Consider the following 16,306-nt stretch of genomic DNA (forward strand, 5'->3'; position numbering starts at 1 on the left):
TCCAACTCACACTGTTATGGGCACTCTGCCTCTCTCTTGCATGCACACGCACACCGCCCAGAGAGTAGCCATTGTTGGACAACATCTCTCCCCCTCCCCTCACACACAGAAAACACCACGACAGGTCCAGTTAGACAGTGTTACAACCATAACACACACACACCTCCTTGCCTTGACACGTATCAGGAGTTACGGAGACAACCTCTCATCTGCAACTATAGTCATTGTGAACTAGTGAATGGTAGTGTGTATAAGTGTTCGGAGACTTTCTTTACAGAAGAGAGAGACCCTTCCACTTCTATGTTGGTTACTTTTTGCAGACTTTCCCTTTCTTGTCTTTCTTCTCTCTACTTCTATTCTGCAAATGTATCAGGATAATTTATTGGGAAATGTGATGTCTGTATGTATTTTTGGAGGATTTCTATATGTGTAAACTGACAATGCCTTTCTTAATTGCTCCTGAGGGGATAAATAAAGTTCAACTGAACTGAATCTTCCCTTAGTGTGAGTCTGGAGAACCTGGACCCCGAGGAGATGGAGAAGGTTCTGGGTGTGGCGCTGGATGTCCGGCGAGGGGGGAGGGATCCTCGGAGGAACCCCATTACCCAGGAGGGCTCCCTGTCCTCCCTCACAGAGGAAGAGGCCGGGTCTGACGTGCAGCACTACTCCATATTGGAGGTGAGCCTGTACAATTAGAGTTGTGTGATTGGAAGAGCAGGCTGTCACTCATTCTGAATTGAAATGCATGTATTGAGAAAACCATAGGGACTTTTAATGCTATGAAAGTTGTGGGATGAGCAAAATGTAATGTTTTTTGTAGTTGTAATGTTAATGTACAAACCGTTCAAAAGTTTGGGGGTCACTTAGAAAGGTCCTTGTTTTTGAATGAAAAGCAATTTTTTTCGTCCATTTAAAATAACATCAAATTAATCAGAAATATTGTGTAGACCTTGTTAATGTTGTAAATGATTATTGTAGCTGGAAATGGCAGATTTTTAATGGAATATCTACCGAGGAGAACAGAGGAAGTGCAAATCAATCCCAGAACAACAGCAATGGACTTTGTGACGATGCTGGAGGAAACGGGTACAAAAGTATCTATATCCACAGTAAAACGAGTCCTATATCGACATAACCTGAAAGGCCGCTCAGCAAGGAAGAAGCCACTGCTCCAAAACCACCATAAAAAAGCCAGACTACGGTTTGCAACTGCACATGGGGACAAAGATCTTACTTTTTGGAGAAATGTCCTCTGGTCTGATGAAACAAATAGAGCCAATAACCATCATTATGTTTGGAGGAAAAAGGGGGAGGCTTGCAAGCCGAAGAACACCATCCCAACCGTGAAGCACGGGGGTGGCAGCATCATGTTGTGGGGGTGCTTTACTGCAGGAGGGACTAGTGCACTTCACAAAATAGATGGCATCATGAGGAGGGGAAATTATGTGGATATATTGAAGCAACATCAAGACATCAGTCAGGAAGTTAAAGCTTGGTCGCAAGTGGGTCTTCTAAATGGACAATGACCCTAAGCATACTACCAAAGTTGTGGCAAAATGGCTTAAGCTAGATGCCCTCAATCTCACACAAATCATCAAGGAACCCACCAGGTACAACCCTGAATCTGTAAACAAGGGCACCCTCATAGACGTCATCCTGACCAACTGGCCCTCCAAATACACCTCCGCTGTCTTCAACCTGGATCTCAGCGATCACTGCCTTATTGCCTATATCCGCTACGGAGCCGCAGTCAAACGACCACCCCTCACCACTGTCAAACGCTCCCTAAAACACTTCTGTGAGCAGGCCTTTCTAATCGACCTGGCCCGGGTATCCTGGAAGGACATTGACCTCATCCCGTCAGTTGAGGATGCCTGGTCATTCTTGCATGCCCCGTTCAAAAAATGCAGAACTAAGAACAGATATAGCCCTTGGTTCACTCCAGACCTGACTGCCCTCGAGCAGCACAAAAATATCCTGTGGCGGACTGCAATAGCATCGAATAGTCCCCGCGATATGCAACTGTTCAGGGAAGTCAGGAACCAATACACGCAGTCAGTCAGGAAAGCTAAGGCCAGCTTCTTCAGGCAGAAGTTTGCATCCTGTAGCTCCAACTCCAAAAAGTTCTGGGACACTGTGAAGTCCATGGAGAACAAGAGCACCTCCTCCCAGCTGCCCACTGCACTGAGGCTAGGTAACACCGATAAATCCATGATTATCGAACATTTCAATAAGCATTTCTCAACAGCTGGCCATGCCTTCCGCCTGGCTACTCCAACCTCGGCCAACAGCTCCGCCCCCCCCCCGCAGCTACTCGCCCAAGCCTCCCCATTTTCTCCTTTACCCAAATCCAGATAGCAGATGTTCTGAAAGAGCTGCCAAACCTGGACCCGTACAAATCAGCTGGGCTTGACAATCTGGACCCTCTATTTCTGAAACTATCCGCCGCCATTGTCGCAACCCCTATTACCAGCCTGTTCAACCTCTCTTTCATATCGTCTGAGATCCCCAAGGATTGGAAAGCTGCCGCAGTCATCCCCCTCTTCAAAGGGGGAGACACCCTGGACCCAAACTGTTACAGACCTATATCCATCCTGGCCTGCCTATCTAAGGTCTTCGAAAGCCAAGTCAACAAACAGGTCACTGACCATCTCGAATCCCACCGTACCTTCTCCACTGTGCAATCTGGTTTCCGAGCCGGTCACGGGTGCACCTCAGCCACGCTCAAGGTACTAAACGATATCATAACCGCCATCGATAAAAGACAGTACTGTGCAGCCGTCTTCATCGACCTTGCCAAGGCATTCGACTCTGTCAATCACCATATTCTTATCGGCAGACTCAGTAGCCTCGGTTTTTCGGATGACTGCCTTGCCTGGTTCACCAATTACTTTGCAGACAGAGTTCAGTGTGTCAAATCGGAGGGCATGCTGTCCGGTCCTCTGGCAGTCTCTATGGGGGTGCCACAGGGTTCAATCCTCGGGCCGACTCTTTTCTCTGTATATATCAATGATGTTGCTCTTGCTGCGGGCGATTCCCTGATCCACCTTTACGCAGACGACACCATTCTGTATACTTCCGGCCCGTCCTTGGACACTGTGCTATCTAACCTCCAAACGAGCTTCAATGCCATACAACACTCCTTCCGTGGCCTCCAACTGCTCTTAAACGCTAGTAAAACCAAATGCATGCTTTTCAACCGTTCGCTGCCTGCACCCGCACGCCTGACCAGCATCACCACCCTGGATGGTTCCGACCTTGAATATGTGGACATCTATAAGTACCTAGGTGTCTGGCTAGACTGTAAACTCTCCTTCCAGACTCATATCAAACATCTCCAATCGAAAATCAAATCAAGAGTCGGCTTTCTATTCCGCAACAAAGCCTCCTTCACTCACGCCGCCAACCTACCCTAGTAAAACTGACTATCCTACAGATCCTCGACTTCGGCGATGTCATCTACAAAATTGCTTCCAACACTCTACTCAGCAAACTGGATGCAGTTTATCACAGTGCCATCCGTTTTGTCACTAAAGCACCTTATACCACCCACCACTGTGACTTGTATGCTCTAGTCGGCTGGCCCTCGCTACATATTCGTCGCCAGACTCACTGGCTCCAGGTCATCTACAAGTCCATGCTAGGGAAAGCTCCGCCTTATCTCAGTTCACTGGTCACGATGGCAACACCCATCCGTAGCACGCGCTCCAGCAGGTGTATCTCACTGATCATCCCTAAAGCCAACACCTCATTTGGCCGCCTTTCGTTCCAGTTCTCTGCTGCCTGTGACTGGAACGAATTGCAAAAATCACTGAAGTTGGAGACTTTTATCTCCCTCACCAACTTCAAACATCTGCTATCTGAGCAGCTAACCGATCGCTGCAGCTGAACATAGTCTATCGGTAAATAGCCCACCCATTTTTACCTACCTCATCCCCATACTGTTTGTATTTATTTACTTTTCTGCTCTTTTGCACACCAATATCTCTTCCTGTACATGACCATCTGATCATTTATCACTCCAGTGTTAATCTGCAAAATTGTAATCATTCGCCTACCTCCTCATGCCTTTTGCACGCAATGTATATAGACTCTCTTTTTTTTCTACTGTGTTATTGACTTGTTAATTGTTTACTCCATGTGTAACTCTGTGTTGTCTGTTCACACTGCTATGCTTTATCTTGGCCAGGTCGCAATTGCAAATGAGAACTTGTTCTCAACTAGCCTACCTGGTTAAATAAAGGTGAAATAAATACAAAATAATTAAGTACAACAAAGTCAAGGTATTGGAGTGGCCATCACAAAGCCCTGACCTCAATCCTATAGAAAATTTGTGGGCAGAACTGAAAAAGCATGTGCGAGCAAGGAGGCCTACAAACCTGACTCCATTTCACCAGCTTTGTCAGGAGGAAATGGGCCAAAATTCACCCAACTTATTGTGGGAAGCTTGTGGAAGGCTACCTGAAGTTTGACCCAAGTGAAACAATTTAAAAGCAATGCTACCAAATACTAATTGAGGTTATGTAAACTTCTGACCCACTGGGAGTGTGATGAAAAAGATAAAAGCTGAAGTAAATCATTCTCTCTACTATTATTCTGACATTTCACATTCTTAAAATAAAGTGGTGATCCTAACTGACCTAAGAGGGAATTTTTAATACGATTAAATGTCAGAAATTGTGAACTTGAGTTTAAATGTATTTGGCTAAGGTGTATGTAAACTTCCAACTTGAACTGTATATGTCAAAATATTTTTTTTTGCTCCAACTTGTTGTTTGGTCACAGGAGCAGTGCAATGCTCATTTTGTGTAACTGTGTGTAAAACAGGAGCAGTCAAACCAGCTGCAGGGTTGCAGTGCATCGGCCCCGACCCTCAGTGTGGCGCGTCACAGAAACCTTCAAAGCACGGCCCCCCGACCACGCTCTGACTGCTACGGTAATCCGACACTGCACGCCTGGTTTGTGTTCATTATGTACCAAACAAAGAAAACGGGGAGGGCCTACCTGGAACTGTCCAATAAGAAACACAGATTTTTGTTTCCTTTTGCAAAACATTTAATAGTGTTCTGTTGTGTGCCCTAATGAACACAACCTGTGGTCAGACACAAGTTCACAGCGTTAAAGGGGTCACATGGGCTGCCTGCGGTCATATTCTGTATCCCTTCCCCCTAAAGTGTACACTCGTTTCTCCCGTATTTCTTACATCTGTCTGTCCATTCCTTTTTAAATTCAGTCCATGAAGGGGACTGTATACTTTGTGGAGAAGGGTAGAGAATTGGAACGCAGCCAAGGAATGTTACCTGAAGCGCTAAAGTAGCTGATTCCAATGTTTTCTGGGCAGAGTGTATCCTTGTAGTCATCTCTAGATTTGAGTAAGTCTATAAACTCCTGACTCTTCCCAAACGCTGCTCTCACTGCAGAGGGTCTTTCTTCCCTTTATGCGGTCTGTAACGTATCTAGACTGTGTCATTGTGCCTTGTTTTTGTTTACACTAGTTGAATAATTTTGTAAATGTTATGTGGGTATATTTAATTATTATAATTGGGTATTGTAATTTGCACTAAGTGCATGCCTGTTTTTGTTTGCCAATGATTGTCAGTTTGTGCACGTGTGTTTGTCAGGATTGTTACTCGGTGTGTGTGTTTTGTTTTTCACTGTTTGTGTGTACTGTGTTTCAGTTTGTGCATGCTTCAGTCTTTATTTCTCATTGTTTGACTCTGTCTTTTGTCTCTCAGTATGTGATTCTTAAGGGTTTGTTTGTCTGTGTGTGTGCCCCTGCCACTCTGTGTGTGTGTATGCCTCCATCTGTGTGTGTATGCACCAGTGTTTGTGTGTGTGTGTGTGTGCAGCAGTGCGGAAGCGCTCTTCCTGTGTTTGTTCTGTCGCTAGCCCCAGTCCCAGGTTCACAGTAGAGCCTCCATTTCTACTGCTAACTCTCCCATCTCTCCGCTCTTGCTCTGCACTAGTCTCCTCCACTTCAATTCCTGCTCAGATGACCAACTTGGTTTTACTATAATATCTTCCATCATTCTCTTCCTATCCCTCTCTTCTAACCTTTGTTCTCAAACTCAGTAGCCTATAGGCTATCTGCGCCTCTCACTATCATAACAACTTACTCTTTGTGCTTGGCAAGTTTTTTCTTGGTAAAAGATAGCACTGCAGCCCTTGAATGAGCATCAGGTGATTGGGACATTAACCTACTTTGTGTGTTAAAAAAATTATTTTTTTTATTTTTTATTTTTTTTTCTGCCTTGTTCTAGGCATAGCTGTTATTGAGAAGTTCAGCCAGAGTCATAAGCTTTGGAGAGTGTTTAGGAAGGTGTGTTGAATGTCTTCTGATCTGTGCATTCCAGAGACTTTACCCTACCGTCAACTTGGAGGATCCACGCAGAGGTGAGTTGCCTTTCTCCCAATTTTCCCTTTTGTGCAAAGGAGGCCGCCATTTTGGATCTATTTCCTTTTGCAAACCGCCGTCTCAATTCTGAGCATGTTTTGTCTCGCGCATTGCAGTCTCCATTCTGGCTCTGTATCCTGTTCTCACGGAAGCCACAGTGCTTTTTATAGTTGTGTCCGATGTTATTAAATTACCATTTACAATCAATCCTAAAAGCAGACTGCAGTGATAATATGCAATCTGGCATTCCTCTCTCTCTCCACTTTTCTCCCTATCTCTCTTCTTTGTCATTTTATCAAATCATTTTTCTTCCTATAATCCTCTCTAAATCGTTCCCGTCTTCTGTCCCTCTCCCCTCTGTAATTCTTCCCTTTGCCAACCTCCATCCTCTCACAAACTTTCACGGTTTCTCTCTTTTCTTTGTCAAACTTTCCTGTCCTTTCCCCTCTCCTCTCTTGTAATGTTCTCCTTCTCTCCTCCTGCAGTGTGGATAGTGACCTGGGTCTGCTGCTCTGGGGGAGAGAGGGAAGCTGGACGGAGGTAGAGAGAGACGAGGCCCGGGAGGAGAGGACAGGCAGCCCTTTAGAGCGCACCTTCAGTTTCCTACGCAAGATGGCCGGCAACCGCAAGGTAGGAGAAGCCTACTTTCTGCAGTAGAGTCAATCATATTTTTATTGACATTGATGGATATCAATGAAGGAGAGACCTTTAGAGGAGAAACAGTGTAGAAGATCAGGATTCCATCCCTCGCAGACATGGGATCGCATATATGCCATTGGTGGCGGCCTTAACCGCCCGACCAACCCACAGCACACATTATCTAAAACCCGTTGTACATCTAAGGTCACTTCCTAATAGGGTAATATCATTATGACAACAACACTATATAGTGGTGCTGATCATATTGAATTGTGTGCCCGTAGACTTGCTACCAAAGTAATGGTAGAGGAGACAGTGAGTCAGAAAAAAATTGACCTTTGAACAAGGTGTGTTGACTCATGACTTAAATGGAATGGCGAACAATAAACATACTACATGTCAATAAATATGTCTGCATATATTTGTTTGTTGTCATTAGTTGGTGATATCGGAATAATCTTGTCCCATAAGTAGCCATTAGTTGTGATAACTGCATAATTGTGACTATGTGCTATTGGGAGTGTGTATGTACCAATTATGTCCATTAGAGGGCAGAGTAAATCACTTTGTTTTGTTTTGAGCACAGTAGAGCTTAGCAGTCAGCTTTTCTCTCCCTCCCTCACTGTCAACCCTCCTGCTACCAGTTAGAATCTGGTAGAGGACAGCTAGGTGTTGGTAGCATGGGCCAAAAACTGTTTCTGCTCTCTTGCTAACTCATACAATTATTGTCATGCCAGCCTTGAACAAACAGATCTAGGCTAGGGATTTTTTTGGCACTGGTGCATTAAGCAGCCCGACAATGCTGAGTCAACCATCAGAGCTTGTACAATCCATAAACTGAAGGGACAATGGCATTCAACACTAACAGTCTGACTAATTTAGTGTGACTCAAACTTGCTCTTCCCTGTATCAGACAGTTCGCTTGGACTTTATACATCATGTGCACACCCATACATAGGCACACACACTAATGATCACACACACACACGCACACGTCCAACTCACTTACACCCACACACTCACATGGTCATGGAAGAGTGTTCCAGGAAATGTATGACAGTGTTTCAGCATATACTCACTGGAGGCCATGAGAACATACCATTGGCAACACACTGTAACACATGCCACATGGGAGTCTGGTTGAAAAATCTAACTATGCCTCAACCCCAGAGAATGTTGTACACACTTTATCTACTTTTTAAACAAAGTAGCCTAAGAATACTATCCACGTCAGGGGGTCTAGATAAATAAGAGTACTATATGAAGCCTAGCCAATGGTGATCCAATGAACAGTTGTGATTTATCTTTTACAGGCTGGTTTCTGTCTGACATGCCTAGTTATCATAACAGTCTGCTTACCCAGAATGCATGGTTACAGGCTACAGCAGGTGAGCCCTGTCTTCAAGGCTGATTCTGTGTAACATTATGATTATATGTAAAAGACCTGGTCAAACCAGTTGACCAAACAGCCTGTGTATGTTTAAGACTGGTTCTTTCTTACAGATTTTGACTTCTAAAATTTAGGTTAGGAATCAGGGGCCTGATCAGCTGAGTACTGAGACATGACTTCAACACAAGCTTGTGATAGAAAAGTTGAGGGACTTTTTAAATGAGGCGGAACTTATTTGGTGTGGTGTGTGTTAGGGCTGTCCCCCCCCCCCCAAAAAAAAAAAAAACCTATGTGTACTGATCTTGTCTGATGCTTAAGCACGCTGTTTGATTAAATAATTAAGACACACAAAAGACTCAAGAGTGAGCCTGAGATCTAGATGGCCTAACCAGAAGAAATAAAACTGTTCCAGACCCCCCTCCTCCCACTGCCGGCCTTTGCAGATTCTGCCCTTATGCTCCTGAAGTTGCTACTAATAGGCTACACCATGGTTCGGCAACCTTTTCCATTTGGAGTGCCAATTTTCTACTGATCTGCATGCCAGTTATGATTTCCATGTACACATTTTCGTTGAGCAGTTTTCAGTTTCAATTGAATTTATAATAGTCTTTATGTAAAAATCACTGTCGTGGTTCTAAATTCTATCTAAATAAAAATGATAAAAATCTTACATTTTAATTGCCAACTATGTAAAAATAGCCTACATAAAGCCAACAAATAGAAACATTGCAGCCTGCAGGTAGAACATTTTCTGATTTAAAAATAAATGTCCTATAAATCATATTGGCTATGCAAGGCTTGTCTGCAACGAATTTGAAACATTGTATCAACTGTGTCCAGCCTGAAGCTTGTGCTAGCAAACTTGCAACATTGTATAAAATATTCTGAGGCCTCAGTTTCCTGCCCAGTGAGCTCGGGACAGACACAGTTGTAGGCTATTTGTGCAAGGGATAAGAATTCATCAGTTATTTTATGTTTCCACAGGATCAGAGCATAACATTTTTCCCTTTCATGCCAAGTTGTTATCGGAAGGGAGAGAGCTGGAAATATTTTTCAAATACATCAAACTTTTGTAATTCTCAATGGATTATAAAAACAGACTTTGTTTACTTAGTTTGAGGAGAAGAAAAATCTACTTTTGAGTAAGCTCCACAGTTCATTGGAGGTGGTGAGTTAAGACGATCAGAAATACTATCAGACATCCCCAAATGGGCACATTTTATAGGTCTACATTTGTGTGCAGGCCAGGTAGCCTAGGCCTACTTCCTATATACGTATTCAGGTGCGCGTCCTTAACATTTGACAGAAGCGCTCCAAACAAAAGACATTGACAAAACTCGTAAATGGAATGAAATAAACCAAAACTTATTTCTCACAAGTGTAGCATAGGTTGTTAGCTCTGCAAAAAACCTGTCCACTCCGACAATGAGAACGGTAAACGACTGTAATAATATATTGAATGCATTATCAGATAATACCGTAACCAAACAAACATTGTAATGTAATGGGGAATTGATAGACACTAACAATCAAAGAGCAAACAAGAAGTTATGAAACAATGAATGTGCATGAAATGGCAGGAGAGAGCGCATTCTGGAGAGGGAAGTGCCTTGTGCAGCTTCGCCACACTCCCATCCTTCTTGGACCTTGGCATCCCCGCGGCCTCCTCGATGAGTTAGTCCACTGAGACGGGTGTAAATCAGACGGTGTCTCGTGTGCCATGAACAATAAAAATATTATATTTGTGACTGCTAGACTAAAAGAAAATCGTGGTCGACCAAAAAATCAACCAGTCATCTAAATGGAGTCAGCCCTTGTGTTTTGACATAGTATTATGAAGGAATGTAAACAGAAGTTCACAATGTGCAAGTGTGAATGTAAGTACATTTAATGTTGCAATGTTTTGCACAGTAATTGAATGTGTGTGTACAGTATTTTCAACTGCTTCAATTCTTTTCAGGAATTCCTGATGTCTATTGATATGGGTTTTGAAGAGAACCGTAAAGCCTTAATGTTTTACTCCGGCATCTGTCTGCTCCCTTAGTGGGGAAAGCTACAAACCAGACTTAAACTGAAATGAAACCTGCCTCACAGATTTTCATTAAATACACTGAAACAACAGAGGAGTGTCCTGTAAGCATGCTCCAATTAGCCGGCCTAGATCATTTCAAGTTAAAACTAAGTTGTAGGCTATAAAAAGCAGTTGAAACTAGTTGCGATGACTTCCTTATGACATTTTTTTTGTGACATTCTGGACAGGTTGTATAGGTTATTATCAATAAAAGTCACAATCCGTTTCAAAGGACAGCCTCTGGTCTCTGATTCAGGAAGACTTCTACACTAAACTTAGTCACCTCTGACCTCCACTTCAGTTAATCCTCCAAGTGGCAGTTGTGGCAGAAACACCTAACAGGGACCTGGAGGTTCCATGAAAGTCAACTAATAAAGGCCTTATAGAACATTCATGAAGTCTTTATAAGCACTACATATATTTTGCTTCAAGACGAATACCCATGGATCAGTCAGTCAAATAAATAATAACTATTTGCCACGCTTACCCTAGTTTCCCATTCCCTCAGTTGCAGTACAGTATTTGAGTAAAAGCAATTTTTAAACCGTTTGAAAACCAACATTTGTGTTTCTTATTGGACCTGGTCCAGGTAATCTATCCTCGGTTTGGTGCCCAATAAACACAACCCAGTCTTTCCTGTAGGCCCCTAACACTTCATGATCATACCCACTTTAGTACAGCAGTAGCCATTTAATGAAAACTATTTGAAAAGCATTGGTAGCTTTATACACAGGGTGTATAGATCTGCTAGCTTTTATAGGGTATGTGTGTGTTTTTGTTTTAAGCGCAAGCCAACATCTGGAACATGCTAATGATTACAAGCCACTGATTATGTCAATTGAGTGTCAGCTAATTTTTAAATTTATTTTATTTGACCTTTTATTTAACTAGGCAAGTCAGTTAAGAACAAATTCTTATTTTCAATGACGGCCTAGGAACAGTGGGTTAACTGGCTGTTCAGGGGCAGAACAACAGATTTGTACCTTGTCAGCTCGGGGGTTTGAACTTGCAAACTTCCGGTTACTAGTCCAACGCTCTACCCACTAGGCTACCCTGCCGCCCTGAGGCCGCCCCGAGCCTCGTTTGGAGTCAAATTGTGATACTTGCCTGACTGGTTTTGGAGAACCGCTTTAATGTGTGTGTGCATTCATGCATGTGTGCTTTGTACAGGTATCTTGTTGTTAAGGCACAATGCAGGGGCCATTTCATGCTGGTCTAATAAGCTAAACACACGCACACAGACATTAACATACAGTATGTAATACAACTAAGGTCATTACCATCTGCTCCTGTACAACCAATAATATCATCATACTGTTCAGTAGCTGCCGATGTTTGTTTGAGTTGGACATCTGTAGTAGACGTTCCTTTGTAAGGTGTTCACTGTTTATTTGCTTTGTGTAGAAATGTTGAGAGGTTGACTGTAGGGAGCAGAAATCCCTTGAAGATGTAACACACATCTGTACAACATTTGTTAGGGCTTGAGTGTTTTTTTATCTTCGCTCTTCATGTGTGTCCATGCACAAGTATGTGTGCGTGCGTGTGTGCGTACATAGTGCCCTCAAAGTATTCATACCCCTTGACTTATTCCCACCCCCCCCAAATTTGTTACAGCCTGAATTCATTTTTTATTTTCGCACCCATCTACACACAGTACTGCATAATGCCAGTACAGTTATCTAATTTACATAAGTATTCACGCCCTTGAGTCAATACATGTTTGGCAGCGATTAAATCAAATTATATTTGTCACTTCCCCTGAATGCAACATGTTTAGACCTTACAGTGAAATGCTTACTTACAAGCCCTTAACCAACAATGCAGTTTTAAGAAAAATACCTAAAGAAAATAAATAAAGTAACAATTAAAGAGGAGCAGTAAAGTAACAATAGCGAGGCTATATACAGGTAATTGAGGTAATATACACATGTGGGTAGAGTTATTAAAGTGACTTATGCATAGATAATAACAGAGAGTAGCAGCAGTGTAAAAGAGGGGGGGTGTCTTTCTGGGTAAATCTCTGAGCTTTGCGCACCTGGATTGTACAATATTTGTAAATGATTATTAATATTTGTAATTCATTTGTAAAAAAAAATCTAAAAACATTATTCAATTTTGACATTATGGGGTATTGTGTGTATGCCAGTGACACAAAAGCTCAATTTATTATATTTTAATGTGGAAAAAGTCAAAGGGTGTGAATAATTTCTGAAGGCAGTGTGTGTGTCCATACATCTGTGTGTTTGACAGAGGAAAAGTATTGTGTATGAATTCACTATAGGTGAGTATGCGATGTGTGGGTATTTGACAATGTGTGTGTCATAAAGTGAGTCAGTGCACCATCCACTCAAGCAGATGTTTTGTAGGTACAGTCATCCACCCCTCTGCCCCCTCCTCTCTCCTGTAGCCTCCTTCTCCTATCCTCTGTTCTGCCATATTTCTGGATTGCAACAGAGAACAAATGTAAGTATAATTCAAACAAGCTACTCAGAATAACATTGCTCTCTGCTGTTGCTACATTATCACACTATGAAACACATTCAAACAAACACACCTATGTGGTTATTTTGTCCTGGTCTCCCTGTGCTGGGCTGAATACAGGGTTTGTGGGTAAAGTCTCCCAGCACCTGGTCATTATCTCACTGGAGCAGGAGCATATCTGTCCATGGAGACACCTACGCGCTGCTGACTCAAAATACACACACATACTTGCATTGGTTTTCACACAGTCACACCGACACGCACGCACACACAGGCACACACAATTCTCCACAAAGCGGTCTGGCTCTGCAGCGGAGCGGTAACCCACAGCAACGCTTTGGTTTCATGCCGACCAAAATTCACCAGAGCTGTGGAGGGAGAGGACTAATAGAGGCAGCACAGTCAAACGTGTCACACTGTCACTCTGTCAGTGTCTGCCACCACCCATTAACATGTCCTCCAAAATCAAGAGGACCCTTTCCCTCCCACACAGACTCCCTAAGATGAAGCCTTTTTAAAAGACGACAGTATAGAGCCCATGGGTGAGTGGTAATGCTCCCATCTCTTGACACGTATGTGTATAACCCCGAAGACTGGCGTTCAATCCCTACGTCCTTCAAGAGGCTGACATACTCTGAGTATACAACATGTTAAGAATCTGTTCTTTCCGTAACAGACTGACCAGGTGAATCCAGGTGAAAGCTATGATCTCTTATTGATGTCAATTGTTAAATCCATTTCAATCAGTGTAGGTGAAGGGGAGGAGACAAGTTTAAGAATTTTTTAAGCCTTAAGACAATTGAGACGGATTGTGTATGTCAATCAAATCAATCACATTTTTCTTATGAAGCCCTTTTTACATCAGCCGATCTCACAAAGTGCTGTACAGAAACCCAGCCTAAAACCCCAAACAGCAAGCAATGCAGATGTAGAAGCACGGTGGCTAGGAAAAACTCCCGAGAAAGGTCGGAACCTAGGATGAAATTTACAGAACCAGGCTCTGAGGGGTGGCCAGTCCTCTTCTGGCTGTGGGGGTTGGTCGATTATAACAGTACATGGCCAAGATTTTCTAACGTTCATAGATGACCATCAGGGTCAGATAATAATAATCACAGTGGTTGTAGAGGGTGCAACAGGTCAGCACCTCCAGGAGTAAATGTCTGTTGTCTTTTCATAGCCAACCATTCAGAGTTGGAGACAGCAGGTGTGGTAGAGAGAGCGGGTCCAAAACAGCAGGTTTGGGACAAGGTAGCACATGAACAGGTCAGGGTTCCATAGCCGCACGCAAAACAGTTGAAACTGGAGCAGCAGCATGACCAGGTGGACTCGGGACAACAAGGAGTCATCAGGCCAGGTAGACCTCCGACGATACCCCCGGACAGGGCCAAACAGGCAGGATATAACCCCACCCACTTTGCCAAAGCACAGCCCCCACACCACGAGAGGGATATCTTCAACCACCAACCTACTACCCTGAGACAAGGCCGAGTACAGCCCATGAAGATCTCCCCGACGGCACAAACCCTCCAGTGCCTTTCCGTTCACCTTCACACCCCTGGGCCAGACTACACTCAATCATAGGACCTACTGAAGAGCTGAGTCTTCAATAAAGACTTAAAGGTCAAGGCCGTGTTTGCGTCTCTCACATGGGTAGGCAGACCATTCCATAAAATGGAGCTCTATAGGAGAAAGCGTGGCCTCCAGCTGTTTGCTTAGAAATTATGGGGACAGTAAGGAGGCCTGCATCTTGTGACAGTAGCGTACGTGTAGGTATGTACAGCAGGACCAAATTGGAAAGAAGGGTAGGAGCAAGCCCATGTAAAGCTTTGTAGGTTCACAGTAAAACCTTAAAACCGTAGCCTAGTGGTTAGAGCGTTGGACTAGTAACCGGAAAGTTGCAAGTTCAAATCCCCGAGCTGACAAGGTACAAATCTGTCTTTCTGCCCCTGAACAGGCAGTTAACCCACTGTTCCTAGGCCGTCATTGAAAATAAGAATTTGATCTTAACTGACTTGCCTAGTTAAATAAAGGTTAAAAAAAACACACACACAAAAAACCCAGGAAGCTAGTGTAGAGAGGCTAGCACTGGAGTAATATGATCACAGTTTTTGGTTCTAGTCAAGATTCTAGTAGCCGTGTTAAGCACTAACCTGAAGTTTATTTAGTGCTTTATCTGGGTAGCCGGAAAGTAGAGCATTGCAGGAGTCTAATCTTGAAGTGACAAAAGCATGGATGAATTTTTCTGCATCATTTTTGGACAGAGATTTCCTGATTTTTGCAACATTACAAAGATGGAAAAAAGCTGTCCTGGAAATATTCTTGATATGTTCATCAAAAGAGATCAGGGTCCAGAGTGATGCTGAGGTCCTTCAGTTTTATTTGAGATGACTGTACAACCATCAAGATTAATTGTCAGATCCAACAGAAGATCTCTTTGTTTCTTGGGACCTAGAACTAGCATCTCTGTTTTGTCCAAGTTTAAAAGTAAAACATTTGCCGCCATCCACTTCCTTATGTCTGAAACACAGGCTTCCAGGGAGGGCAATTTTGGGGCTTCACCATGTTTCATTGAAATGTACAGCTCTGTATTGTCCGCATAGCAGTGAAAGTTAACATTATGTTTCCGAATGACATCACAAAGAGGTAAAATATATAGTGAAAACAATAGTGGTCCTAAAATGGAACCTTGAACACTGAAATGTACAGTTGATTTGTCGGAAGACAAACCATCCACAGAGACAAACTGATATCTTTCTGACAGATAAGATCTAAACCAGGCCAGAACTTGTCCGTGTAGACCAATTTTGGTTTCCGATCTCGCCAATAGAATGTGGCGATTGATGGTATCAAAAGAGGCACTAAGGTCTAGGAGCACGAGGACAGATGCAGAGCCTCGGTCTGACGCCATTAAAATGTAATTTACCACCTTCATGAATGCAGTCTCACTGCTTTGATGGGGTCTAAAACCAGACTGAAGTGGTTCGTATACATTGTTTGTCTTCAGGAAGGCAGCTTTTTAAAAATGTTTTGAGAGGATTGGTAGATTCAATATAGGCCGATTCGTTTAAAAAAATATTTTCTGGGTCAAGGTTAGGCTTTTTCAAGAGGCTTTATTACTGCCACTTTTAGTGAGTTTGGTACACATCCGTTGGATAGGGGGCTGTTTATTAAACACTTGAGTGTCTCCCTTGATCCTAGGTCCTGGCAGTGTTGTGCAGACTCAGGACAACTGAGCTTTGGAGAAATACGCAGATTTAAAGATGGAGTCCATAATCTGCTTTCTAATGATCATGATCTTTCGTTAAAGATATTTGTGAATTTATCACTGCTG

General features: G+C 43.1%; 1 protein-coding gene across 4 annotated transcripts in view; it reads left to right on the top strand.

Moving 5' to 3' along the window:
- Positions 1-16,306, top strand: part of LOC112229686 (rho guanine nucleotide exchange factor 2) — a 67,601-nt gene that overhangs the window by 18,103 nt on the left and 33,192 nt on the right. For 3 of the 4 annotated variants that reach the window (XM_024395643.2, XM_024395644.2, XM_024395645.2), the window contains 4 exons: positions 504-678; positions 4,828-4,936; positions 6,354-6,393; positions 6,880-7,024. In XM_024395643.2, the coding sequence (XP_024251411.1) occupies positions 504-678; positions 4,828-4,936; positions 6,354-6,393; positions 6,880-7,024 (469 nt within the window). Of the gene's footprint in view, positions 1-503; positions 679-4,827; positions 4,937-5,902; positions 6,181-6,353; positions 6,394-6,879; positions 7,025-16,306 lie in introns of those variants that run through there. The other variant, XM_042309861.1, reaches the window with a different exon arrangement.

Source organism: Oncorhynchus tshawytscha, linkage group LG31, assembly GCF_018296145.1.
Source record: "Oncorhynchus tshawytscha isolate Ot180627B linkage group LG31, Otsh_v2.0, whole genome shotgun sequence".
Classification (NCBI taxonomy): Eukaryota; Metazoa; Chordata; class Actinopteri; order Salmoniformes; family Salmonidae; genus Oncorhynchus; species Oncorhynchus tshawytscha.